Source organism: Ictalurus furcatus, chromosome 18 (genome assembly GCF_023375685.1).
Source record: "Ictalurus furcatus strain D&B chromosome 18, Billie_1.0, whole genome shotgun sequence".
In the NCBI taxonomy this organism is placed as follows: domain Eukaryota; kingdom Metazoa; phylum Chordata; class Actinopteri; order Siluriformes; family Ictaluridae; genus Ictalurus; species Ictalurus furcatus.
Window position 1 is genome coordinate 15,995,030 of NC_071272.1, and position 24,714 is coordinate 16,019,743.

At 38.8% G+C, this 24,714-nt stretch overlaps 1 protein-coding gene across 1 annotated transcript in view; it reads right to left on the reverse strand.

Annotated features, from left to right (window-relative positions):
• Positions 1-131: 131 nt before the first annotated feature.
• The window catches only part of jam3b (junctional adhesion molecule 3b), a 38,191-nt gene continuing 13,608 nt past the window's right edge, over positions 132-24,714 (reverse strand). Inside the window, exons 2-9 of the mRNA XM_053648720.1 lie at positions 10,739-10,807; positions 10,503-10,616; positions 10,200-10,352; positions 8,570-8,772; positions 5,354-5,453; positions 5,087-5,216; positions 3,199-3,253; positions 132-3,107 (exon numbers count right to left, since the gene is read on the reverse strand). Coding sequence (XP_053504695.1) covers positions 3,072-3,107; positions 3,199-3,253; positions 5,087-5,216; positions 5,354-5,453; positions 8,570-8,772; positions 10,200-10,352; positions 10,503-10,616; positions 10,739-10,807 — 860 coding nt within the window. The 3' untranslated portion in view covers positions 132-3,071. The remainder of the gene's footprint in view (positions 3,108-3,198; positions 3,254-5,086; positions 5,217-5,353; positions 5,454-8,569; positions 8,773-10,199; positions 10,353-10,502; positions 10,617-10,738; positions 10,808-24,714) is intronic.

The window sequence follows — 24,714 nt, forward strand, 5'->3', positions numbered from 1 at the left end:
CGTTCCTCAATCTCAGCTACATTACTCATAATGTACTCAAGTCATAGTTGATCTCAACTAGAGATGTGTGTAGGACTTTTTTTTTAGTTATTATTTTTTGTTTGTACCTGCTTGCAATCACTCATACTGAATTTATTTGTTTATATTTGCCAAAATACTGTATAAAACCAAAATGTATTTAAAGATTGGAAAAACCTTGGCTTATCTTTTTCCCTGTCTAAACTAACCCGTGTTTGGAGACTTCGCCCACTGTAGCCTCAGATTTCTGTTCTTAGCTGAAAGGACTGAAACACGATGTGGTCTTCTGTTGTTGTAGCCTATCTGCTTCAAGGTTTAATGGATTATGTGCTTTGAGATGCTTTTCTGCTCACAATGGTTGTAAAGAGCAGTCATTTGAGTTACTGTAGCCTTCTTGTCAGCTTGAACCAGTCTGGTTATTCTCCTCTGATCTCTCTCATCAACAAGGAGTTTCTGACCGCAGTATTTCCCACTCACAAGAGGTTTTTTGTCTTTCACACCATTCTGTATAAACCCTATAGACTGTATAAACCCTACAGACTCCAGATCAGCAGTTGCTGAAATACACAAACCATGTTTGATATGAACATTAACTGTGACCTACAGTTCTATTTTTGTCATTTTATCCACCAGGCTACAAAATAAAAGCAACAACAAATCTTAAGAAGTAAGTTTTATTAATCACAAACATTAGCTACTGTTCAAGAATTCACACAGGATTTGCACCAGCCTAAAATCAATGCAAGGTGAAAAATGTAGATTCAGGATTGAAAAAGGGCGCAATATGTCAATTTAACCTCAACCGACAATTAAACCTCCTTTGTCAAGACTTCAGTGCAGGAAATTACAGAAAGAGAAAAATGTCCTTTATTCAGTCAGTATTTGGTAAAGCTTTGTACTCTATATCAACATATTCTCACCTCGCTCAATTCCTGTTGTTAACTCAACACTCCATTAAACACCTGTATAATGTAATACACGTTTTTACACTGCCATTATCAAAGTGTCTTCTTGGAACACCACTTCACTCTATATTTAGGCACTAATACAATATCCAAGCTCTATTTCTACTTCATTGCCAAAAAAAAAAAAAAAAAAAGGGTAGTCATTAAATCAGCACACGACAAGATTGAAATCTATTTACAAACAACCAGAGTTGGATATGTGCTGTATATCAGAATACCCTATCATTCCTCTCAAACACCTGTTGTGATTTATACAAATGTTATAAAATTGACTAGAAAATCAGTCAGTTTGAACAGTGATGTGTCCAATTAGACGTCACAGTATATAATGAGTCACTATTTATATAGAACACAATAAACATTATCTTTATCATAGGAACACACAGAAAGGCACTCAAGAGGAATGATTAATGATTCTTAGAGTAAGTAATCAACTCAAATATGGAAAAGAAAAAGACAAGACAATTAAAACAAAACAAACCCCAAATGGTTTTCATTATTTATGAACTGTATTCGTGGGGATTGTACTTTGAAAATCATAAATTGTATCTGACATTTTGTGTGAATTGTAGTTCATTCTGATACAGGAATCAAATGCAGCCTGTAAGGCAGATCCTCTCTCTCACATGATTAGTTCACCTGAAATTGTGAAGAGTGTCATATTTGCCTCTTCTTTTCCTCTTCATATCTAAAACTGAACTAAATGTATTTTATTCCCACATGAGGGAAGGTACATATGAATCAACATACAACCATCGCAGATTTTTATTAGCCAAACATAAAAACCCTGTTTTATTATTCTTTTTTTAAAATATTGAAACTACTTCTCAAGAAGTAAAAGACCAGTAAGGAAACGAAAAAGAAATAAACCCCACTATCTGGACAGTATATTCACTATATACATGATCAACAAGGACACTTAAACTCAAGGATACACAGCTTGGGCTGTTTAAGGTGTTTTCTGCTGGATTAAAAAAGGAAAAAAAAAATATTCTTACAGTCTAAGACTATCTACAAAAATTAACATGGAACCCTATGCTAAAACTATTCCGCCTGCAACAGTAAACTAAGTAGGTAAGACATTTGAAAATGTTATCACTGGATATGACATTGAATTTCAAACAGGGCTGGATTTAACCGGTCTTGCTTGGGGGTACAGTCAAAATGCCAAGATTGTTTGACGGTAGATTGTGTCTTACACGATCATGAAAACAATCATTTCATTATTACTTTTTCACACTTTTTTTCCCAAGTAAAAAAAAAAGAAAAAAAAAGGAAAAAAAAAGTTAAGTAGTTCACCTGGCCTGAACGAAACGAGGCAGCAGGCTGCATTTGTCCCATATTTAATATGAATTAATATTAATATTTACATTGAATTAATATAATGTATTATGTTTTTAATTAATGCATTAAAAAAAAAAAAGGATTTAAAAAATAGCCCGATCCAGCACCTGCCCCCCTAAACCTGGCCCTGATTTCAAGCTCAAGTGAGAGCATCAACAGATGTCAATAATTTAGAAGTGATTTATTTAGAAAAACTACAGAGTGGTCAAAATGATTATCTTCTTTCAAACACCAAATTGGTCTATAAAATATACTGGCTTCCATGTTAGTAACGTACAAAAAAAAACAAAAACAAAAATTTTTCTTAGAAAAGTAAACCTCTAAACATTTCAAAATATATTCTATCAAAAAAATATTCTGACACATTTAACTGGTACAAAACAAAAATGATCGAAAAACGACAAGCAATTTAAAGCAAAAAAAAAGTTACGCAATTCTACAGAATTCTGACTAAAAAGAAAGCAAAGTGAAGAAATGAGTCAAAAAAAGTTGGTTTAAAGAGGAAAAACTTCAGTGGATTTATGGAGATTAATGCTTCTAGGTGGAAATGGGACTTTTTTTGTCCGCTTTGGCAAATATGAATTGTGTTGTAGCAAATGTGCTGTGATGTAAACCATGTCCTGGCACAGCTAAGAGTCTTTTTCCTCAGTGTGTTTGTGTGTGTTTGTCCCTCATTATCTGCAAGGTATTGCGCTAATGACTCCATTAATGTATTTCAGGGTGTTTCGTCGTCTCTCCCCGATTTTAGATGACAAATGATGATTTGTGTTTGAAATCGCCCTGAAAGAGAGGAAGTCACAGTGAGCAAATGGTGCAAGAGGGATTCTTCGTTTTATAGAAAAATCTGTGAGGAATGAATTAACCGGTTCACCTCATCATCTGTTCGGATGTAATCCACTCCCTCAGCCTTTCCTGGTGCTTTGTAACTAGAAAAAAAAGAAGACAAAAAAAAAGAAAAACACAGATAGGGTTTAACTTTAATACACAGGTTCATTTGAATAACCATGCTGCATCAATTATTATTTAAAACGTCTATGGAATTGTAGTTATTTTTCTATCATATGCTTCTCCGTTCACAGAGTTTCTGCGTTTCAGTAGGAGGACTCATCTCATAGTGTGCTGAAAGGGGTTTAGGAGGGGATGATGGCTCTGTAGTTGAGTGGTACACTACTGTGTCTAACGCCTATTAAAACAATCCACTACTGACAGCTGGAGTCCATGTGTATCTTGGCAAACTGTGTCTCACAGGGGTCGGTGTGGTATGTAAGGAGGCTTCATGGCCTGTTATACATAGTTCCAGTCCTTTTTCAGCACTTTGGCGAATTAATTTATTGTCCAAACATTCTTTCATGTGGTTTCTTGCTGTGTTTTACGGGTCATTAACCGTATAAACAAAAGAGAAAGCATTAAATGTTATCTGTAGTACTAGGTTTCCAAGTCTAGAAATGAGTGCATTTCAATTCTAAACATTTCTAATGGCAAGTCATGGAGTAACTCAAACACAAGGTAAAAAAGCACTGCTATAGTAAGCTCTTAATTCGAAATCTGTATGATATGACATTTCTTTGCCTACGCTGGAGATATCATTTCAATGCAAATGATACGACCAAAGGTTAGTCTGTAAATAACTGTACAGGATAAAAAAAAAACTTTTAACAGTGTAGTTTTTAAAAAACTTGTAACCTGTGGATGTATAATAAATGTACAAACATTTTTTTTGAGTACTGACACCAGTCTCTTGTCATGTCTCAGCTTGTTGGTAACCTCAGACTCTGCACTAACATCATGATTTTATTTCCCAAGTAAATAATATAGCAAATAATAAAAACCCACAAAAAAACATTTTTGCCTTGTTTCACTCAACGTACAGTCCTATTTTCAGTTTACTGATGGTTTCCATGATTTCACTTGTCACAACTAAAGATCATAATATAAAACCATTCATTTGATCACAAATCAGATGTTTTAAAAAAAAATCTTGAAGAAAATGCTTGTATCACTGTATATAGAAATGTCAGAAAGAAACAAAATCGATATAGACATTCTTTTATTCACATTGCGGTAAGGCGTTTAAATTTGTAAGATGTCAGAATGTTGTATTTGCTGTTTGTGGGTTTTGTATGATACGGTTACAAATTTTATGCTGCACCAGAAATCTCCCTCTGGGCTTATAATAAACTTCAAACTTGAACTTGAACAAGCCGTCTGGCTTGATGCATGGAGATAGAATAGTGAAAACACCGGCGCTGATCTGTTTTTGGATAAAACTCATGGCAGGAGACCAAACATCACTGACTGGCACAGTAACTGTGAGTAGAAATGAACATGCAAATCTGAAGTGAAGTCATTTATATACTACCAATAGGTGACAGGAACAGACAATGCTATGATGCTTTCTTTTCCCACCTGTTTTTTATTCCCACACACAGTTGCCCAACTTTGCCCAACTTGCCCACTTTACATCACTAACAGTCTGCCAATTCCTCTATATGTAAACGTTAGTACGAATGAGTTAACTTGCTTATCCCACTGGTGCATGGATTTATGGTTCTCCCTCCTGTTCTGCACTACTCCTTTGTAATACTTCAAAACGCCTGACTCTGTGAAAGCTGCACCGAAATCCGAACCTTAAAAAGACCTCTCAGGACAAAATTAGACCTGATTAAAATAGGGGAGTCAAAGAGCACTTAACAGCTGCGGGATGTGTCTGTGAATCAGGATGAAATCAGCAGGAAAGGCTCTCTTCCTTTGTCACTTACTTGCTTCCTGTCTGCTTCTCGCTGGCAAAGAAACCTCTCCTGTATGCGCAGCAGATGCCCACTATTATGCACAACAGCACCAGCACTACCACCAGCACACCCAGAACGATGGCAACAATGTTCAGGTCATCTGGAAATAAGAGGAAAAAAAGCATGATTGTGTTTAAGGGAGATAAGACGAGGATGTGCACTTGATTCACACTAATTATAATGTTGTTATGATGTGAAGATAAGGGAATGTTTTTGTCTGGTAAGACAATGACTTACAGACTTCCATCATCTGCGGGCTGCACTCGGCGACTCCTGCCTCATTCTTGGCTCTGCAGTAGTAATGTCCGGAGTCCTCTTTCCTTACTGCATTGAATTTCTGCAGGACAATAAATAACACATCTCTCGTTACCTGGTTATTTATGGGGTATAAAGATTCACATATTCGAATCAGTGTAAAGGTCTCAATATTTAAGAGGCAGCTGCACTGACTGAGATGATTGCTAAAGTTGAGAAGCAAAGCTGACTGAATGGATCTATATTAATATATTATATATATATATATATATATTTTTTTTTAAAAATCACATTGCTCTTTTTTCAATACAATTACATAGAAACATTATCCTTGTTCCTGTGTTGTTCTCTCTCACTGTCCTTCATACTTCTCCCAGTGAAGAAGGCATAGGATTTAACTATATTGTTGGCTGATTTAAATCAAAACATTGACTTGCTGATCACACAACTTGAAGATACCTGACTGTAGGGTGCTTTCACACATATAGTTGTGTTCAAAATCAAACCATTGTGCCTGTAATCTTTCAACAGTCTTAGCTTGGGAAGGTGTAAAAAACAGCAACTGCAATAGACCACAGGGGGAAAAAAAACCCCCAAACAAACCCCTACCGAATCTGAATGAGAGAGGTGAAAAAAGGTTCAATCTAGCACCTGAAAGTGGTTTTCAGCTCTAGGGAAACCTTTAAAAGTTTCTTTGTAGACAAACAGGGTTTCAGAAAAGGTTTGAATTAGATTCTTTTTAGAAATCTAGAACCGTTTCCCAGCCGAGGTACCTGAGAGGAGACGCTTTTTTCCTCATGCAGTGCAAATTCGATCCTGATTCGACTGGAGTGCATAAAGTGCTGTAGAACTGTTGGTTATACATATATGGTGTTTTTTTGACAGGTGAGCTGCTAATCTGACATGTGAGACGCTAAATAAGCCAGAGGACAAAAGTGGAGGTCTATTAAAAAAAAAAAAGTATGCAGTTCACAAAAATGTTTGTTTTTACGTATTTACATTTAAATTTATTCTAGAGCTACAACAATTAATCGATAAAATCGGTAATAATCGATTATGAAAATTATTGTCAATGAATCTCATTATTGATTAGTTGGTCTGCGTGCGGCACGGGGGAGATTCACTCATTACTTTACTTCTGTTCCGAAAACACGCTTCAGAGAATAAATACTAAAGCTTTGTCCCAAATGAAGTACTGTACACTTACACTATGCACTCTGCACTACAGTCTAGTGTGTGGATCTCAAATATAACACTAGCGGTTTTTTTACTAACTGGAAGTATAAACCGCTTCCTAGGCGACGACGCATGACGTCATACGCACGCTAGCATTAGCAGACACCCGAGTCACCGACAATTACTTTCTTCAGTTTACTTTCTGTCAGCGTTACCATTTATTCCTAATATGACCCCAGTCACCATCAGACGGAGGTGAAATCGTCTCATGACTGAGGAAGAAAGTGTAACCTCCAAGTCCTCTAAGGCAGGGAGCATTTTAAACATCGTGGAAATTAAACTGATGCACGAAGACAAACTTATCTTTATATCCAAAATACTCCACTGTGTGTAAGGGGCAGGGGAAACGGGTGCAAGCTGCTTAAAAGGTTTAGTTTAATTTAAGTTTATTGTCAGTATATGCTGCATTTGCAGTGTAAATTCTGTCGTTTATTATAATGGAAGTGATGTGTTAGTAAAGAGGCCGCGTTGCTGATCACGCGTAGTGTAAACGCGCTGATACACAGTGTAGCGCGAGTAAGACCTGTAATGTCTAATTAAAATATTATGATCAAAAGTAAACACAAGTAAAATAATATTCCTAAAGGCAGTGAGTAACAGAAACCACAAGGTGCAGTGAAACTGAGTTTTTATTATTAATTTAGGACTGTAGTTTAATTTGGTGCTTTTTGTGCATCCATAAAAAATAATGCATAAATACTATAAAATTATGTGTGTGTGTGTATGTGTGTGTATATATATATATATATATATATATATATATACACACACACACACACACAATTTATTTTATAGTATTCATGCATTATTTTTATGGATGCACAAAAAGCACTGAATTAAACCACAGTCCTAAATTAATAATATATATTTTGGTGTGTGTGTATTGGGTCCTTTCTGTTTTGGACAAACAGTTGGGTGAAGTTTTAGTCTGAATTTTATATTTGTAACACTCAGTTTGAGGATTTTATTTTAAATAAACAACAAAAAAAAGGCACCAAAAGTTTTCCCCGCCCCATCCGATTAATCGAAAAAATAATCGGCCAACTAATAGATTATAAAAATAATCGTTAATTGCAGCCCTAATGTATTCCTAATGTTTTCTCAGAGCGCAGCTGATTTCGGTTTCTATACAAAAAATGAAACATTTGCAACTCTGTTTAGCTTTGACTCTTCCTTCAGCAACTTTGTCGAGTTTCTATGTGGTTTTATTTGCTTTTATCCCGGACAAATTTACATGGAAAACAAAAAAAAGCGCCATATGGGAAGAGGCATATGGAAGAGTACTTGTAAACCTCTCCCACACACAGGACAAAGCTATGCAAATGTATGAAAATCTTTAGCATCCTCAATAAGTACAAGAATACTGAGCTGGCAAATAAATAAATAAATAAATAAATAAATAAGATTCAAAACATTTTGTGAACTGTATCCAGAGTTGTTTTTGTGTTATTACACTGAGATCTTCATAACACATTGTACGTCTACAGCACTCCGGTTCCGTCTGGCTCATCTCATATGTCAGATTAGCAGCTCCCGTATCAAGAACTGTCATCCACAACCCATAATGCCTTGCACATTTGAGTTCCTCTCCTGCAGATAGATGGTCTCAGACCAGCTGTTTTGGTCTACACTTGAGTGTGACACCTTCCCGAATAAATTGAAATGAGGCAAAAAACAAATGCACCAGGGTTCAATTTAAACAGACTAAATACTGCACACAGATCATGCCCAGCATGCTCACTGTTCTCCAACGGACACTGTGAGATTTCGACAGCCAGGACAGGATTTAAAGGGCACTGTGTGTGAAGGTTGAGCGACCAGGGTGGGCCACTGAGTGTGAATGGCAGAGTGTGGCACTGCGGAAAGTGCAAGTGAGTGCAGCAGATTCCCTTCATGGCTGGAGCCATCACACATCAACTGGCTCCCTAAAATATCCCTTCTCTCATTCCTCCCGGTGCTCACCAGCACGCCTGTTTTCCCGTTCAGCATGTAGGACGAGTTGAAGAACTTAGGGCTGCTCTTGGGGTCCACGGGGATCTCCTCTTTGTTGCGAAACCACTGGTAGTGGGACTTGGGGAAGCCCTCATCCTCCATACACGTCAGCTCAGCTGACTTCCCCACCGGCACAGACGTAGGCACAGAGCACCGAGGAGTCACTGGCTTTACTGCAAAACAGAACCCAGATAACCCAAGTGAGAGTCACGTAGAAAACAGCATCCCCGCATCTTTAAATCAAATGAAAAGTGCAGGCGGTCAAATCCGTACGCATTAAGGCCATGCATGGTGCGCTTTCCCCTTTTAGCTGCCTGATTAATCTCAGATGCAGTTTCAGAATTTTCCCCATTTAGCCGCGGACACGCCCGAGCCTGAGGCAGGCCGGAAAGCATCCCCGCCAAGGGCAGGAAGGGTAGTGTGCCCGAGCTCAGCTTACAGCGACGCAGCTTGGACAACACGAACAACACCATTTCTGAGAAAACAAACAGCGTACTACTAATTGCTAGTGGTGTCTGCCAGAAATTCAGGCAACTACAATTAATATAGAAACTCTACTGTGGAGTACTGATGGGTGTTACGATAAAGTGCATCAGCAAGGGGGAAAAAAAAAAATATATATATATATATATATATATATATATATATATATATATATATATAGGTCGGATGGGTTTCTATTCTGAATTAGTCATTTACACATCATAATATTCCTAATATTCTAAAGTTCACCCCAGGGTACCTGAGACAACATTTAGTCTGTTATGATCCTCCTCACCTGCTTGCTTCGATCAAAAGATGCAGGTTCTTTATCAGTATAATACTGAAGATGACAGCAGGAGGCAGAGCTTTTTACTACAAAGCCCCCCAGCTTTGAGATAGCCTTCCAGTTAGTGTTTGGGATTCGGACACAACCTCAGTATTTAAGTCGAGTTTGAAAACCTATTTGTTTAGTCAGGCATTTTGTAAAATATCATGGGGATTTATGGGCAGGAGAGTTTTGGTAAACTGAAATGTTTTGATGCTGTGAGGTGGAGTGCCGGACATTTTATGTCTCAGGGTGCCCTCAAAGCTGGCTGGCTCTCCCTTTCGGTTATGCTGTCAAAGCTAAACCTGAAGAAGTTCCCACTTGCACTCTGATCGCAATGTACACCCTTTTAAACCACTGTAGTATAAGAATATATCTAATCTGCTCTATTTCTCTGTTGAGCTATATGTGTACTGTTTGATGTGATGCTGGTGCCTGATCCTGACACACTACTTCTTTTGCTGTGGCTCTTCTCATCCTATGGATTCATACTCATATTCATATTCGCTTTGTCCTGTTGTGGATGGTTCCACATGGATACAGCAAAGATTTACACTTCCCAAAAAGCAGTTTATGCCAAGTCTCATCACTGTTCAGTGGATAATCTCACTTGGATACTGTAAATTTGTAACTGCTGCTGTAATCATAAGGACCATCCTGTTCTCAATCCAGGACTCATATTCACAATATGCTTATGATAAACATCCTTTCAACACACAGTACTGTCTGATCTGATTATCCTAACTTGCATGCACAGTGTGTGAATGATTGTGATTGTGAAGCGTCTCTCACCTCTGATCGAGAGGTTTATCACAATCTCATCAAAGATTTTAGCGTCAAAAGTGGCTGTGACCTCACAGCGGTACGATGCAGTGTCTAATCTTGTTGCATTAAGAATGACTAAAGTTGCAGGCTCTCGAATCTTTGCTCTGTTCTCCAAGTCACCTAAAGGAAACAAAAGCCATTTTTAAATGTCCTACTAGTGATCGAATATTAACTTGACCAGATTTAGGAGAGGAATGTAACCTAAGCAAAGCCATGTATGTTACTTTCACATATAACGTTCAAAATGATATCGAAAGACCAATGAATCACCTGATATTTTGTTTTCAAAATAGACATAGCTTGTTTTCCCATTCTTAATCTTCTTCCATTCAATTCTGGGACCGGTCGTGGAGATAGATTCTATCAGACAGGACAGTTCAATTGCTGCGCAAGGAAAAAACAGAAAAGAAAGAAAGCATGTGCATTTGACCAAAAAGTCTTAACATCAGAAAACCATTTAATTGCTGTTCCTCAGTTTGGCTCGCAAGAAAACCCCTTGTACTTACATTCAAACTCATTGGCCTGTGGTGAAGAATTTGCAGTTTTCAGTACCACTGCCAAGATGCTGACATAGCCTGTAATGAAGAAGCGAAAGAGAGAATTAACAGCACTGTAATGCTTGCCAAGTTTTCCCCTTAACGCAGTAACACCGGGTCATGTGTTCATGTGAGGTGAAATCATTCAGGCTGCCATCATTGGAGCTTAGAGCTACTGGAGATGCCTGTACTAGTGGACTCTTCCAGAAAATTCCTGAAACTCAATTAACACTCAGCCCCCAGTGCTTAGAGCCTGCACCCCACCCTCACACATTCTTTACATCTCTGTATCCTGCTGGCAGAGCTAAAAATGGCAGATCTGCCATTTTTAGTTTAACTCTGACAAACACGTCACCTTTTGGTTCAAACCATGTGAACTGTATTAGAGGTGACACGACCTGATCATGTCATCTCCAAAATTCAAATGTAAAATCTGCCTGTGTAAAGAAAGAAAATCAACGCATCACTTTGTTGTTGTTTTTAAATCAAATTAATGTACGCTACGGATCCACTATTTGGTCACTGTCCTGTTGAGTGTTGCAAACAGAAGCCTGAAATGGGAAAGAAGGAGAAAAATGCAAACTTAGCCAGATCCACTGTATGTCAATGTTGTGAATCGCAGTCTTTATGCTTTGTTTAAAGCTCACACTTTGTAAATTACTTCACGTGTAGCTTTTTGGTCCAACTGCTCCTGCTATGATAACACTAACATGGCTATGGGATTTTCAGTGTTATGTTATCACCAGGCTGTCAGTAGTATGACAGCTAGCAGAAATGGATGTCCAAAACAGGATGAGAAAAACAAAGAGCCAAATCCTGACCTGGCCTCTTTAAAGCCAATCATAGAGGCCTATCCATGTGTATGTTAAGGTAAGGAAATGAATGGCGCCATGTCCTCGTCTCCATTTCCTCTTAAACTATGACATGAACGCCAGTCACAAGAACAAGTCCTGATATCCCGTATCACCTCAACTCTTTGGCTAGTATCTACAATAAAAAAGCTGTAGTGTGAGGTCCATTAAAAAGAAACCAGTGTGTTTAAAGCATTTCAGCAGACGGAGCCTGTGTTTCCAAGGAGTGTTAGCAGTAGTTGAGGCTAACACTAAGGCACAAGGCCAAGCCTCAGTTCTGTTTATGCATGCTTTCTCCAACATCTGGTCTCTGTAACCTTTACAAAATACGCGATCCACTTTGAAGATGTTCTAAACTGCAATAGGTTAACAGCTGGTGTCTCATACTTCCCAGCATCCTGGAGTACACGGCCTGAAACTCTTCGCCAGGATGGTGAAGCTCCAGGAAGGTGATTTCGCTCTGGAATTCCTCATCCAGCCTCAAACATGTGGCACACAGTGCTTTGTTTTAGAAATCTAATCAGGACACTGAAAAAATAATGGCTAAGGATAATTTCTATGAATCTTTGATGACAGGCTTTTGGGCCAAGACTCTTGAGGTTTCATCCTTTTCACACTGAGCCAGTACAAACAAAACTGAAGCCATGAAACCAGACAAAACAACATGCATTGTTAGGACTTCAAAGAGAAAAACCTTCAAGAATAAGTAAATATTTGTTGTATTCTTTGATTCTTTGTTGTTCCCCATTTTTTTCAATCAAATGTTCATAAGCAAACTGTCCGGCATAACAACACAAGTGATATCTTTCAGCCGAAACAAAAACTGCCTTGGAAAAAGCATCATGTGAAATACAAGGGCACAGCACTTGTTTGCAATGTCCTTTCTCTGAGCTCTTTTTTGTCAGTTTCAGTGCAGAAGATGGTGCTTAAATGATGTTGACATCCAGTTAAAAGGTTACAAGGACCGTCTAAAAACAGAAGAACTCCAGGAAAGTGTGAACGCAAGTCAGAACGCATCACATCTTGGAGTCTATCACACTGAACCATTTGGGAATAGGAAGCAAAAATGGCTTTTTCAATACTCAGATGTCTGGAGGAAAAATGTGTACCTGAATACTACAGATCTCAGAAGGAAGACGCTGAGGGCTTACCCCACATCCTATTAACAATAAAATCCTGTGCAGTGTTTGGTGTGGGGTAGGTGTCTCTTGTCTGCTTTCCTTTCCGCGTCTGCTACATTCTGCTTTTTGACACCACCACCGATACCAGACACCCGAATCCCGAATTCAAGACTTCGCACTCTCCTGCAGGATGTCTGTGCGCACATCTCACGTTGATACATAATCAGCGACAGTCGTACTGTGTAAGAACTCTGAGGTCTGACGCCAGTCATAGGATAATTGAGCCCTCAAACAAGCCAGGTGCTGTGTGACCTACATAGGCTTCGCTAAGCGCTGAGCTGTGCAGCTGGAGCCCAGATCTGACAATCTGGACCAAGTTTTAATCTTCTATTCCTTACAAGAATGACCGGTGTTCCATTAGTAATCTTAGTGTAATGCTTGGATACAATCTAGGTTACACCTGGAGTTAAAAATCTTATTGCTGAGCTAAATCACAACACAATGAATGATACATATACGGCTCTTGGGAGGAACAGGTCAGAGAAAATTGGCAAGGCAAAACAGATCAACACTACCCAGAGAGTCATTTAATGGAAACCCTTGGCTTAAAAGGATGGTCTACAGCAAATGCCTGGCTTAGCAAAACATTACTATGCTTTAATCGTGATTCATCGGGGTATATGGGCATTTTTCCACAGCACATTTAGCAACAATAGATCAAACCGCAAGCCAGGACTCCAATAACGTATTTGAAGCATACATTGATTTTTGTCTCTTTTTTTGTACATTTACTTTTTCCCTTGTTTAACGTTTTTTGTTTTTACCCCAAATGCATAATTTTTCAGCAAAAACTGTACTGTAAGTCTGATAAACAAATTAATGAACTGTGAACTGTGCTTAAAGTGTTCTAAAGTGTCCTTAGAAATTTACATATATATTTATTCAAAAACATTTAAACCCCAATTATCTTTTTCATTTAAAGTATTTCCCTCACCCTCATAATTATTTTTTACTTCTGTCTTTAATTTATTTATTCATTTACATGTGTTTCATTTTCATGTGATTCATATTCATGTGATTCATTAACATGTGAATCATTTACATGTGATTCATATTCAAGTGGTTCATTTTCATGTGATTAATTTACGTATGATTCATTTACATGTGATTCATTTACTAATTTCCCTCATAATTATTAAGCTTACTTAGCACTTTAAAAAAAAAAAAAAACTTTTTCTGTTTGTTTTGACATCAACGATTGACCAAAAATTGCCCCAAAAAAAACCCTTTTCTTTACGAGATATATATCGCTAGGTACAAGTTATTTTCCTCATAGTCAAATTCTGATCAAATTACTCATTCATTTACAATACAAATGTGCACATTCAACATAACTGCTTGTGTGGAAGTGAGAAATAATTTATATAAAATTTACAATGTCAGAAAGTTCATTTCCTAACTTTAAAGATGTCTGGAATAGACACAACAATGACGACATTTCAAACTACTCTATGATCATTTTGGCCCCCAACAGTGACATCGCAATGTGCAATGTTTACAATTTTAACAACACGTAAGAAGTGCGCACTTGTGCTTTAATTGTTTGTTTAACTAACTCGCACCGGCTGGGGTGAAATTTGGGTCTGCGTTTACTCGGCATACAAATCTTCTTCAGTATTCTTTTGAAAATGGCAGCTGGGTTTGTGCGTTTTTTGACAGGATATGTATAACCATTCAGCAACAAACAGTGCTGCTGTTTCCACACCTGAATTCCATTACTTTGTCTTGAGCAGATACAGATGGAATCTTTGGTACTGGACCAGTGGTCTATGGAAAAAGTATGGTTGCAGGTGCCAAAAAATGTAGTACTTTGTGTAGTGAAAAATGGCTTTTTGGCAGTCCCCACAGCACAGAGCTTAAAGGCACCACACCCTAGATTAACATGAGATCTGTAATCAGCAGGGAAAGAGAGAGAGATATATACAGAGAGAGAGAGAGAGAGGTGAGTGAAAGAGCTGAGGCAGATTCCGCCTCCATGCAGCTTGTCAGGAAGCATTCGACACATCCAGTTCACTCAGCAATGCATGAAGTGGATAATATTCTTGTTATTTTTAAACCGCTGCATTGATTCGAGTCTGCTGGCCCGAGGCTGTGCCCTTGCTGAAAAAAATAATAAAAATCCACGGAGCCATTCATTATATGCTCCAGCCATCGTCCCCTGCACTGGATGCGATGAAGCTCTGCAACTCTTCTTGTCTGAGCTCGTGGAGAGCACCTTTCTTTAAATCCTGCTCACCCCTGCTGCTTTACAAAAGATCTGCACGGATGTTACACTGAACAATACGAGAAGTCACATATCCTCCTCCGGTGACACTTTTGAAACTCCTGCCTGCTCACTGTGACTCAGTTGGAAGGCTGCTTTATTGTACAGAGCTATCAGAATACAGCGTACGTCACAACAAATGCGTCTGTTCAAGGGGTAAATGTTTCCTCAGAGTTAAATCTCTCAACCATTCGGAAATAACCGGACCATCAACAGCAGATCAGCTTGTGCTTTTGATTATTTTACTGTAGAGCAGTTGTTTGACAGTGTATGAAAAACTGCACATGGCAAGCCTGTGAGCTGAGAAGAACAAGCAAGCCAACGGAATTCATTTCACACTTAACAAAACATTACCCTAATTAATTAATGTTATCACACAGCTTAAATTTTGTTCTTGACTTTGTAGCACTTTCAGTAGAGAAAATGAGTCTGGAATGTACAACCAGACAATGCAAGAGAAGTATAATTTTTCAAACTTGCATACTATTTCAAGGACTCTTTGAAGAGCCATCTGCTCCAGTAACTGACAGTAGTGTGAGAGTCCTGGCTACACCCTAAACAAATAATCTCCCGTTCTGAGAGGCCACCTGTTGAGAGGCAAAGAAGAAAAGAAGCCCAGCCACTTTAGAGGCACAAAAAAAATGTTGGCGGGAAGAAAGTTACAGCTTTCTCAGATTGCCCGAGTGTGCTCGAGCTGGGTTTTCACAACTGAGGACCTTCTCCAAGCTTGAAACATCTCATCCTGTGCACCTGACTGGATACGCACTTCTCCCATACCGCTAACACTATTTATATGCTCAGGAAGGGCAGGAAGTTCCATTCTCCATTTCTTTTAACAACAAGAATGACCTCCTGTTTGGAGATTAATCTCACACCATCTGCTCACCTCCCACACTCGATTTAAATGACCGGCAAGAATCTCTGGAGGAGACGCAGGATAATGGAAGCACTGCTAAACATAAGGCACCTTTGACTCATGGATAGCTCTGATTGTAATCCTTTTATAAGTTGGTTGAGTTTCATTAATATGATGAGATCAATTTCACAACCACTGAGGAAAATATTCCGTGTGCCATGAAATTCACTTTAAACAAAGGAAATTGTGTTTTTCCCCCCCTTTACAGCCTACATAGACCACAAAGCCAAGTTTGTGAGTGAATGATTTGAGCTTGTTGTTCTTTCTCATTCCAGACTAAAATTAGTACAGAGATAAGAAAATCTCTGCAAAGAGCACACCTCAGATATTCCGTTAGTTGTTGTGCAAATGCCACTAAGCTTTTTTAAGTGTAAGTGCTGCAAACGTTGCAGGTACAATAAGCAACAGTAAATGTATGTGAGTCTTATTTCATAGGTGGACCAAGACATGGAGTAACCACTTGTTCAAGCACTTGTTCTGTTTGATATTAACTGAATTGGCTCTGTGTTGAATCCTCTGACTGCTGATCCAACAGGAGCCTCTAATGTACACAGATCAAAGACTACTCTTGATCTGTGGCAGTGAGAGGGGGCGCAGTGTCTCACTGGGTGTCTGGAAGCATGTCATTTCATGTCAGCGTTCGAATGTGCAGGATCACTTTCTGCTTGTCCTCTGGTTAACTTGAGCAGAGTGTGAACAAGCTTATGTTCACAAGTTCTGCATATCCTGGTTGACTTGCCGGACTGGAACAGGCAGATCGCTTGTGATTTACGGCACAAACCGACAGTGGTCTCTCTTGATGAACGCACCAGAAAGCCACTACGCTATGGTTATCGCCCCCAAACACCCACATTCCAGGCACACTAAATGACCCTGTCTTAGCAAGACTGCTCTATTTCTGAGTTAAAATATAGACTGCTTGTTTGGTGTCACTTTGGTGTCATGTTAATTCCCAGGACTGCAAATGGCTTTGTTTTGTGACACAGTGGCACTATATGAATGCTAAATTCTTCAAGGCAGTGTTTGATGACGACTGCGAATGAATGACACCATTCCAGATTTGAACAAAAGCTCACACAACTCCAACTCTGTGAGAAAAAGAGAATTCTAAATTGAATTTAGACTGGGAAAGACCCAGCTTATCACACCCTTAGCTGATCCCCCTTGTAATTTTTAAAACATATTCACCATCGCTGGCCTACTAGACTCACAAGCCTCCGTCCGATAGTTTTCATTACACAATGTAGCCAATAACAGCCTATTATTACAAAAGGCCATTTCATTGACATTCGAACTGACCAACTACAAGCTGCTGTTATTGTGTGACATGTAGTTGCTGGCCCTAATGAAAACAGTGCTACAACCAGCAAGCTGTGTGGTTTATTACAGGTGCTTAATTTAGTCAGTTTGAAGGGTACCCTGGTGCTACATCCCCTGTAGTTATGTTTACTTAGGTATGGGTCCTGTCTGGTCTGAGAGTGTCTGAGCACGGTTGTCTCGGTCTGATTCCAAGCGAACTCTTGTGCAGTTTGATTGCAGTGACAAAGTGATTTGACTCTGAATTGACCAAACTGAACGAAATGTAGCAAACATGCTGTATTTTGGGTTAAGTGCAGCATAACTATGTAGCCAAAGAACAGAGTAGAAATACCAAGTGCCCTGAATATCTGGGGGGAAAATCAAGTAACATGTTCTCTGTGCTGTATGTTTCCAGCCCTACAGGTAGATCCACCCCCCCACCCCCACTTTTTTTTTTGTTTAATTATGTATAATATCAAACCAAAGAGCAACAGATCAAAAGTATCAATTTCCTGCTGCTTTGAACCTGGAATACTGACTAATAGGTGTTAAAGCATCCTGTGGTTCAGCGGAGAGCGGGAAAAGCAGTGGCGGTTATGCCAAAGACAGGATACTGTGAATCTTAGTTTTTCGACCCAATGACTACATTTCTGGATTTGAAATATTACAGTTGAAAGTAGTTATTGTTACTTATGTTATTTTATTATGTTGAAAAATGATGAAGATGCTGGGAATAGGGGAATGCTGTCATGGGGAACTTACACAACCATGAGGTCGCACATAGGGCTTTGGAAATCATAAAAAAAAAATACTGTAATTGAATCCTTTGTCAGAGTGAGTTAGTCATGATTTAGTAGACAATCTGAGGCAGCGAGTCTGTGAGTTATTCTTCAGGGGTTTGAGAACAAGTTAGCGTTCGGGAAGCCTCGGCTATTTATAGCTGCTGTCGATGCCAGGCAGAGAGCGCACGGCCGACTAATTTGTTGCATTTGCAGGTAAGTCTGAGTGGTACGGTGCCATTTTCAGGAAGCTGAGACCATCCCCCTTAATAAGATCTAATTATGGCTCATTTTTCAACCTCCTGGCCTGGGGAGGACACAGACAGAACAACTTGGCAAAGAAAGTGCTTCAAGACAATTTGTCTGAGGAAATAAAGACGTTTCACGCCTTCGAAGACAACATGCTCACCTGAATTCAGCCTTGAGTTGTTGACTCAGACAGTTGACTTCTCTGTTAATAACTCAGGGCTGAATTCAGCTGAGCATGTTGTTTTTCGGAGGCAAGAATCGTGTATTCACCAGGAAGCCGTCACCACAGTGATCTGTAAATCGCGTCGCTGCCGTTGCCAGAATTAGCCGCTCGCTGCTCTCTGCACAGATGGCATCAGCCGGGCTAGCTGCAAATGCCTTGCATTCTCATCCAAGCAGACTGACCTCTTCCTTAATCCTAATTAGGAATGCAATTTGCACCGGGGCCTTCTGCAAATGCCGTGGAAAATAAATAACTGCAGAAACAAATACATATTTCCTTCTTTGGTTCGCAATTACAGCTTGCAGCAGCATGAGACAGAAATGATTCTGTGTTTCTGATGAGATGCTAATACAGTGGTGTCATCACAACACAGTTCAGGACAAAGTGCACCTCTCAATGGGTCATGATAAAACACAAATGTAGTGGCTCAGCTTGGGAAAATAAAGGGACAAAAACACTAGCTCATATCCTGCATCTCTTGTAGATGGATATAAATATTCTTTCACTGTAGGAACTGTATTAAACATTTTCATTTCATTTACATCTAGCTATTTGGCACATGCTCAGATCTACAAAAAGCTCGTTCGAGAATCTGAAAGACTAGGGACGAATTATGGTTTATGAAAGTGCACAAAAAATAATACAGACCAGAAAAATAAGAAATAACACCAAAGAGACTAACATGACAAGACAACATGACATTATTACATCACGATAGCATATCAACACGATGCACTTTTCCAAGTATCATTATTATAGTCATGTGTCAGTGCTTTTCTAACTTTTGGCACTGAGTGTAAAATGTACCTGATTAAACATTAAAAACTATTTTGTAACAACTGTTTCATTTTCAGTTCTTTTCTTTGTGAAATATCGTAATGTTTATATAAATGCTGGACAAACGTTTCTGAACCCTAGTTGGAGCTTTCTTAGAAATGCTTCAGCAAACTTATACATAGTGATACTTACTGAATATCCTGTATTATAAAGATGTCTCCACATAAACTGATAAAAAATGTGTGTAATTGTTAATATGGTAAAGTTTTATAGTCTTCAAGACAGTGGGTGTTGCGCTTTGTGCTTTCTCAGTAACAAGCTGCATTTTTTTGTCTTATTAACTACACGAGAGAATATGTTTTTTTTCTCTGCTCTAATACAACGTATTCAGTTCTCTAAACTCTTCATTAGATAAATCCGGTATTATCGTTCGAGAACTAAACTGTGCAGTGCAGGGTTGATGTATGGCTGTTCTAGAAGCCTTGTATTGTTTACTGATTGGTCAGCGACTTGTTTTTGTTTTTTACAACAGCTGCAAACCCCAGCACTGGCAGAATGTATTCAGCTGAATAAAAGCCTCACACGGCTGGTGGAGACCTGTTGATTTAGTGGGGGTCTATCTATAATCCCCTCCACTTCCTGCCTAAAACGGACACCGCGGAATGCAATGTGTGAAATGAGAAACCCTGTTTCTCTCCCAGTAAACTGGGTGATGTATGAAAAAAAACAACAACAAGGGTATCAACACAACTGTGGAGATTTTATTATCCACATTTGTTACCCCACAACAGAAAGTTATACTAATGAGAGCTTACACATTAAACATATTCAAGGTGGTTAATTTAATTTAGTTCATCGTTAATAAAAATGCTAGATCTGAGTTTTGTTTATTTAAAACACTGATATGATAGAGAGAGAGAGAGAGAGAGAGATAAGAGAATATGTATATCCAAAACCGCACCCTAACCCCTATCCGCTATCTAGTGCACTATTTTGGGTGTTTTGCTTAGCAGGGAATCTCCAGTGCACTCATAAAATCCCACAATGCACTGTAATAGCAGAGTGCACAGAATACCCAGTGTGTACATAACACGTGACACAGAGATGTAATGAATTTATCAACGATATTAAAGTTGATTAGAAATAAAGATAAAACATGATGGGTTTTTTTTAAACAATATTTAAAATGTCTGATAATGGTGCATTGTGTTCTATTGAAATGGATAAATGTGAAATACACAAAGCAAGGGTCAACACTGTTCTCAGAATATTTTGTTGCACAGAAATTGCATTTCGCTAACATCACGTACACTTTGAAAGCAATATAAAATGTAGTTTCACGTAAATAATACTGAACTCAACTGATCAAGAGTAAAGCTTTCAGCTCCGATTCTTGAGTAACTCTGTTGTCTTCACTGGACTGTAACTGAGCCAGCAGCAGGAAGCTCATAAACACGGCCTAATAAGATGAGTGGAGGCATTCAGTGTGCTCTTGGAGATGCTATCGGGCCTAAAACAGCAGACCAAGCACAAATCCGTCAGCTCGCCTTGTGTTTTGTGCAGCAGAGGCCCCCAGTAGCAGCTCCAGTTAATTGCCTTTTGTTTGCTAGTCTGAATAGAAGCTGTCTTGTGTGGTGAAACGCTCCTCAACAGTTAGACCGCTGAATGTGTCGGTATACTTTTTGGTCAGTCACAGAGTAAAGCTGGCGCACTTAATATGTGAAAACTGTGGCTGAAATTTCAATAAAACATGAGTTTATTAATTTACTGTTGGCAAATACTAACACACAATGTGCATGTTGTTTGGTAGCTTCCATCTTTCTGCTTAATGCCAGCATTTGCATTTACATTTACATGATCTGGTAATGTAAATATAGCAGCATGCATTGATTTTAATCCTTTAAGAACTATAATCCTTTGCTGAATGACTTCCTATAGCTGAAGCCAACAAAAGAGGCCTACGTTTATGCAATTCTTTTTATTTGCAAATGTGAAACACGCAGGCTCAGCTTCAGTCCAGGCTCTGAAGCAACAAAATAAAATATCTTCCATGTGATTTATTTCAGATCTGCTGTAAACAATCTCTGATTATGCAACACGTTCATTTTGAAAACCGAAAAAAACAAGCAAAGAAAAAAAAATTCATGAGCGATAAGATAAATAGCAAGCAGTGAAGTTCCAGTTTATGGCTTTGATTAAATAATAAAATGTAATCAGTGTGTGTGATGTTCTTTGTACAAGTGGGTTATTAGCCATTCTGACTTTATGATGATTTACTGATCCCCATTGTGTTCACAGCTGAGTGAAGTATGAGTCAAAGCTGGTGACACACAGAGCAACAGGTTATTCGGTGCTTGAACTAAGGTGAAAGGTCAGAGCCCAAACAGTGACCTGCTTCCCCCCTGCTTTCACCAGCATGATCTACACAGCAGGGTGAGATTGGCTTACCTGAACTGTGGCAACTTTCACTTTCTGCTGCTGAGGAGTGTCTATGTCTTGGCTAGAAAAACATACATTACAGTTAACTGGCTAATTTGTTGCTAACAAAAGATGAACGTGGAGGTGCCTGTGGTTTTCCGCACCACTTTACAGCTCAAACGCACAGAGGTAAAAAATAACAATGTAGTATGATGTCCAATATAGTATAACGTCAAAGGGCCCGTTAAGAGGACAGTTTTCAAAATCACCTTGTAGAAAAGTTGGACACTTTTCTTGCAGCAACACTTGTGATTCATGAAAACGTCTGTGATTCATTAAAAATGAGTACTTTTCATTTATACTGATAATTGATTACACAAATACACTTCCCTATGTACATCATCAACAAACAGCAGTCGAGCAGATCTGCCCTGTCATGTGTCCTATGTAGCTAGCTAGTTACGTTATGGGACAACTGGAAAATTTTTATCTCAGCAGCATGTATTGCTAACATCAGTTACGTAGTTAGCTAATATCGAATTTTCTTCCCAGAGATTTTTCTCTTTCTGATGAAAAATCCTGGGATCCTTTACCTGTCTGGATGATGTAAAGAGTCATAGGTTTCTGTTGTCTTAAATTCCTTGAGGCACTTCAGAATAGGTAAAGGGGTTGTGTATATGATCAATATATGATGAAAACACAAATGTGCTATGTGTTCTGCCAGTTTAAGTGAAATCAGCAGTTCTGGGAAAAGTAAATAAGATTCGCAATCGACTTTGTTGAAGTTTTTCTTTATTGTCTTCTGTAGTACAAGCAGAACTACAATTCTATGCAAATGACCTACAAGCCAGAAAGTCTGTCCCAAATATTGCGACCACAACCGCCACAATCAATTACTTGATTAAAGTACTGAAGGTCTAAGCACAAAACATTACATTTAGTATATTTACATTTAGTATTTAGTATACTAGTGACTTAAATCAAAATAAAACAGTTAGAAGTGATGCAATAAATAAGCTCTATGATGCGGTTTTAGTTTTTATTACTACTCTGTAACACCCTATACACTACCGGTCAAAAGTTTGGAGACACTTGACTGAAATGTTTCTCATGATCTTAAAAATCTTTTGATCTGAAGGTGTATGATTAAATGTTTGAAATCGGTGTTGTAGACAAAAATATAATTGTGCCAACGTATTCATTTCTTTCATTAGAAAACTAACATTTTATTTACAAAAAATTTTTTTTTCAACGGATGACTTGGAGCGAAATATTCCGGAAAGCAGCCAATAAGTGTCCAGCGTAGGTGGGAACTCCTTTAATACTGTTTAAAAAGCATCTCAGGGGGATTCCTCAAGAAAACGGTTGAGAAAATGCCAAGAATACATTTCTGGAAATTCTAGGCAAGAAGGGTGTCTACTTTAAGGATGTTATTATTATTCTAAAATGTGGAAAAAAAATTATAAAAATAAAGAATGAGTGTTTCTAAACTTTTGACCGGTAGTGTAGGTCATTTATTTGATTGTTTTCCTAATGGACAGCAGCTTCTGTCACGATCTCACCGGCAGAGGTCGCTGTGGAGACAACGTGCACGAGCACCGGGAAAGCGTGTGCACGTGCTCGAAGTGCACATGGACGATAAGACTGTTTCCTACGGACACATGCCTTTTGTTTTGGTTTGGTTCTCTTCCAGTTCGGGTATTGGTTGATATTCAAGGGTGTGTCATGATTGGTCCCAGCTGTCTGTATTCAGGTGTAATTGTGACTGGTTATTTAAACCCCTCGCTGCTGTGCACATCGCGCGGTATTAAAGTAAAACAGAGACTATTAGAGACTGATGGGTGTAATGATGCCACGCGGTAAAGTTCCATGTTCTGTCTTGTTCCTTAGTTCATACCATACCATAGTTAAGAGTGTTCATGCCATGCCATAGTTAAGAGTGTTCATGCCATGCCATAGTTAAGAGTGTTCATGCCATGCCATAGTTAAGAGTGTTCATGTCATGCCGTAGTTAAGAGTGTTCATGTCTTAGTTTAAAGAGTGTTCGTGCTGTAGTTAAGAGCGTTCATGTCTTAGTTTAAAGAGTGTTCATGCCGGTGTTAAGAGTGTTCATGTCTTAGTTTAAGGAGTGTTAATGCCTGAGTTAATTGAGTGTTCATGCCTGAGTTAAATGAACGTTTCATGCCCAAGTTAAATGAATGTTTCATGCCTGAGTTAAGCAAGTGTTTCAGGTCATAGTCCTGTTCTTTGTGCTTCATGCCTCATTCCAAGTTAAGGGATAAGTGTTTCAGTTTCATGTCCTTAGCTTAAATCTAAATAAAGTCTAAACGTCACTCCTGCGCTTACTTCCTGTTTTGAGTCCTAGTTCGTAAAGGCTTCTGCTTTTATAAAATTACCTGAAATTGGGTTTTGATTAAATGATGGTCACTTTTGACCACTATATAGTGGCAGATCTCACTGTGAAAGGGAGTACAGCATAGTCATGATCACTGCAGCATACAGCATATCATAGCCCTTGTCAAGTCCATGAACTTCTAAATAACAAACAAGTGTTGAGTGCTTGTTTGAAGTGTTTGCAAAGAAAACATCATGAACTGAACATGTTTTTTTTTCAAACTTCATTTTAAAAATAACCCAAAGTGTAAAAGGTATGAGTCGAGCTTAAAAACATGTTCACAAATGCAGACTGCAGACTGGAATAGTTAGCGTAGGCGGTATGAGAGGCCTGGGAGGGAATGTTGTGAAACAGGTGAGGAGTTATGTGGGGTAGTGGGGGAAGAGGAAGCCCTCCATCACCTGCTCGGGAGGATCCCCTGTCGTATGGGAAATGCTTGGCGCATTTTCTTAGTTGACTAAGATGCTGAGAGGTTGATGCCATCAGTCCTACGGGCATCTAAAACAAATGTGGACATTCCACAGGGCTGGGGTGGGGGGAGCGGAGCGACCTGTGGTGTGGGACACGCCAAGCAAAAGCAGCATTCTTTAGTCTT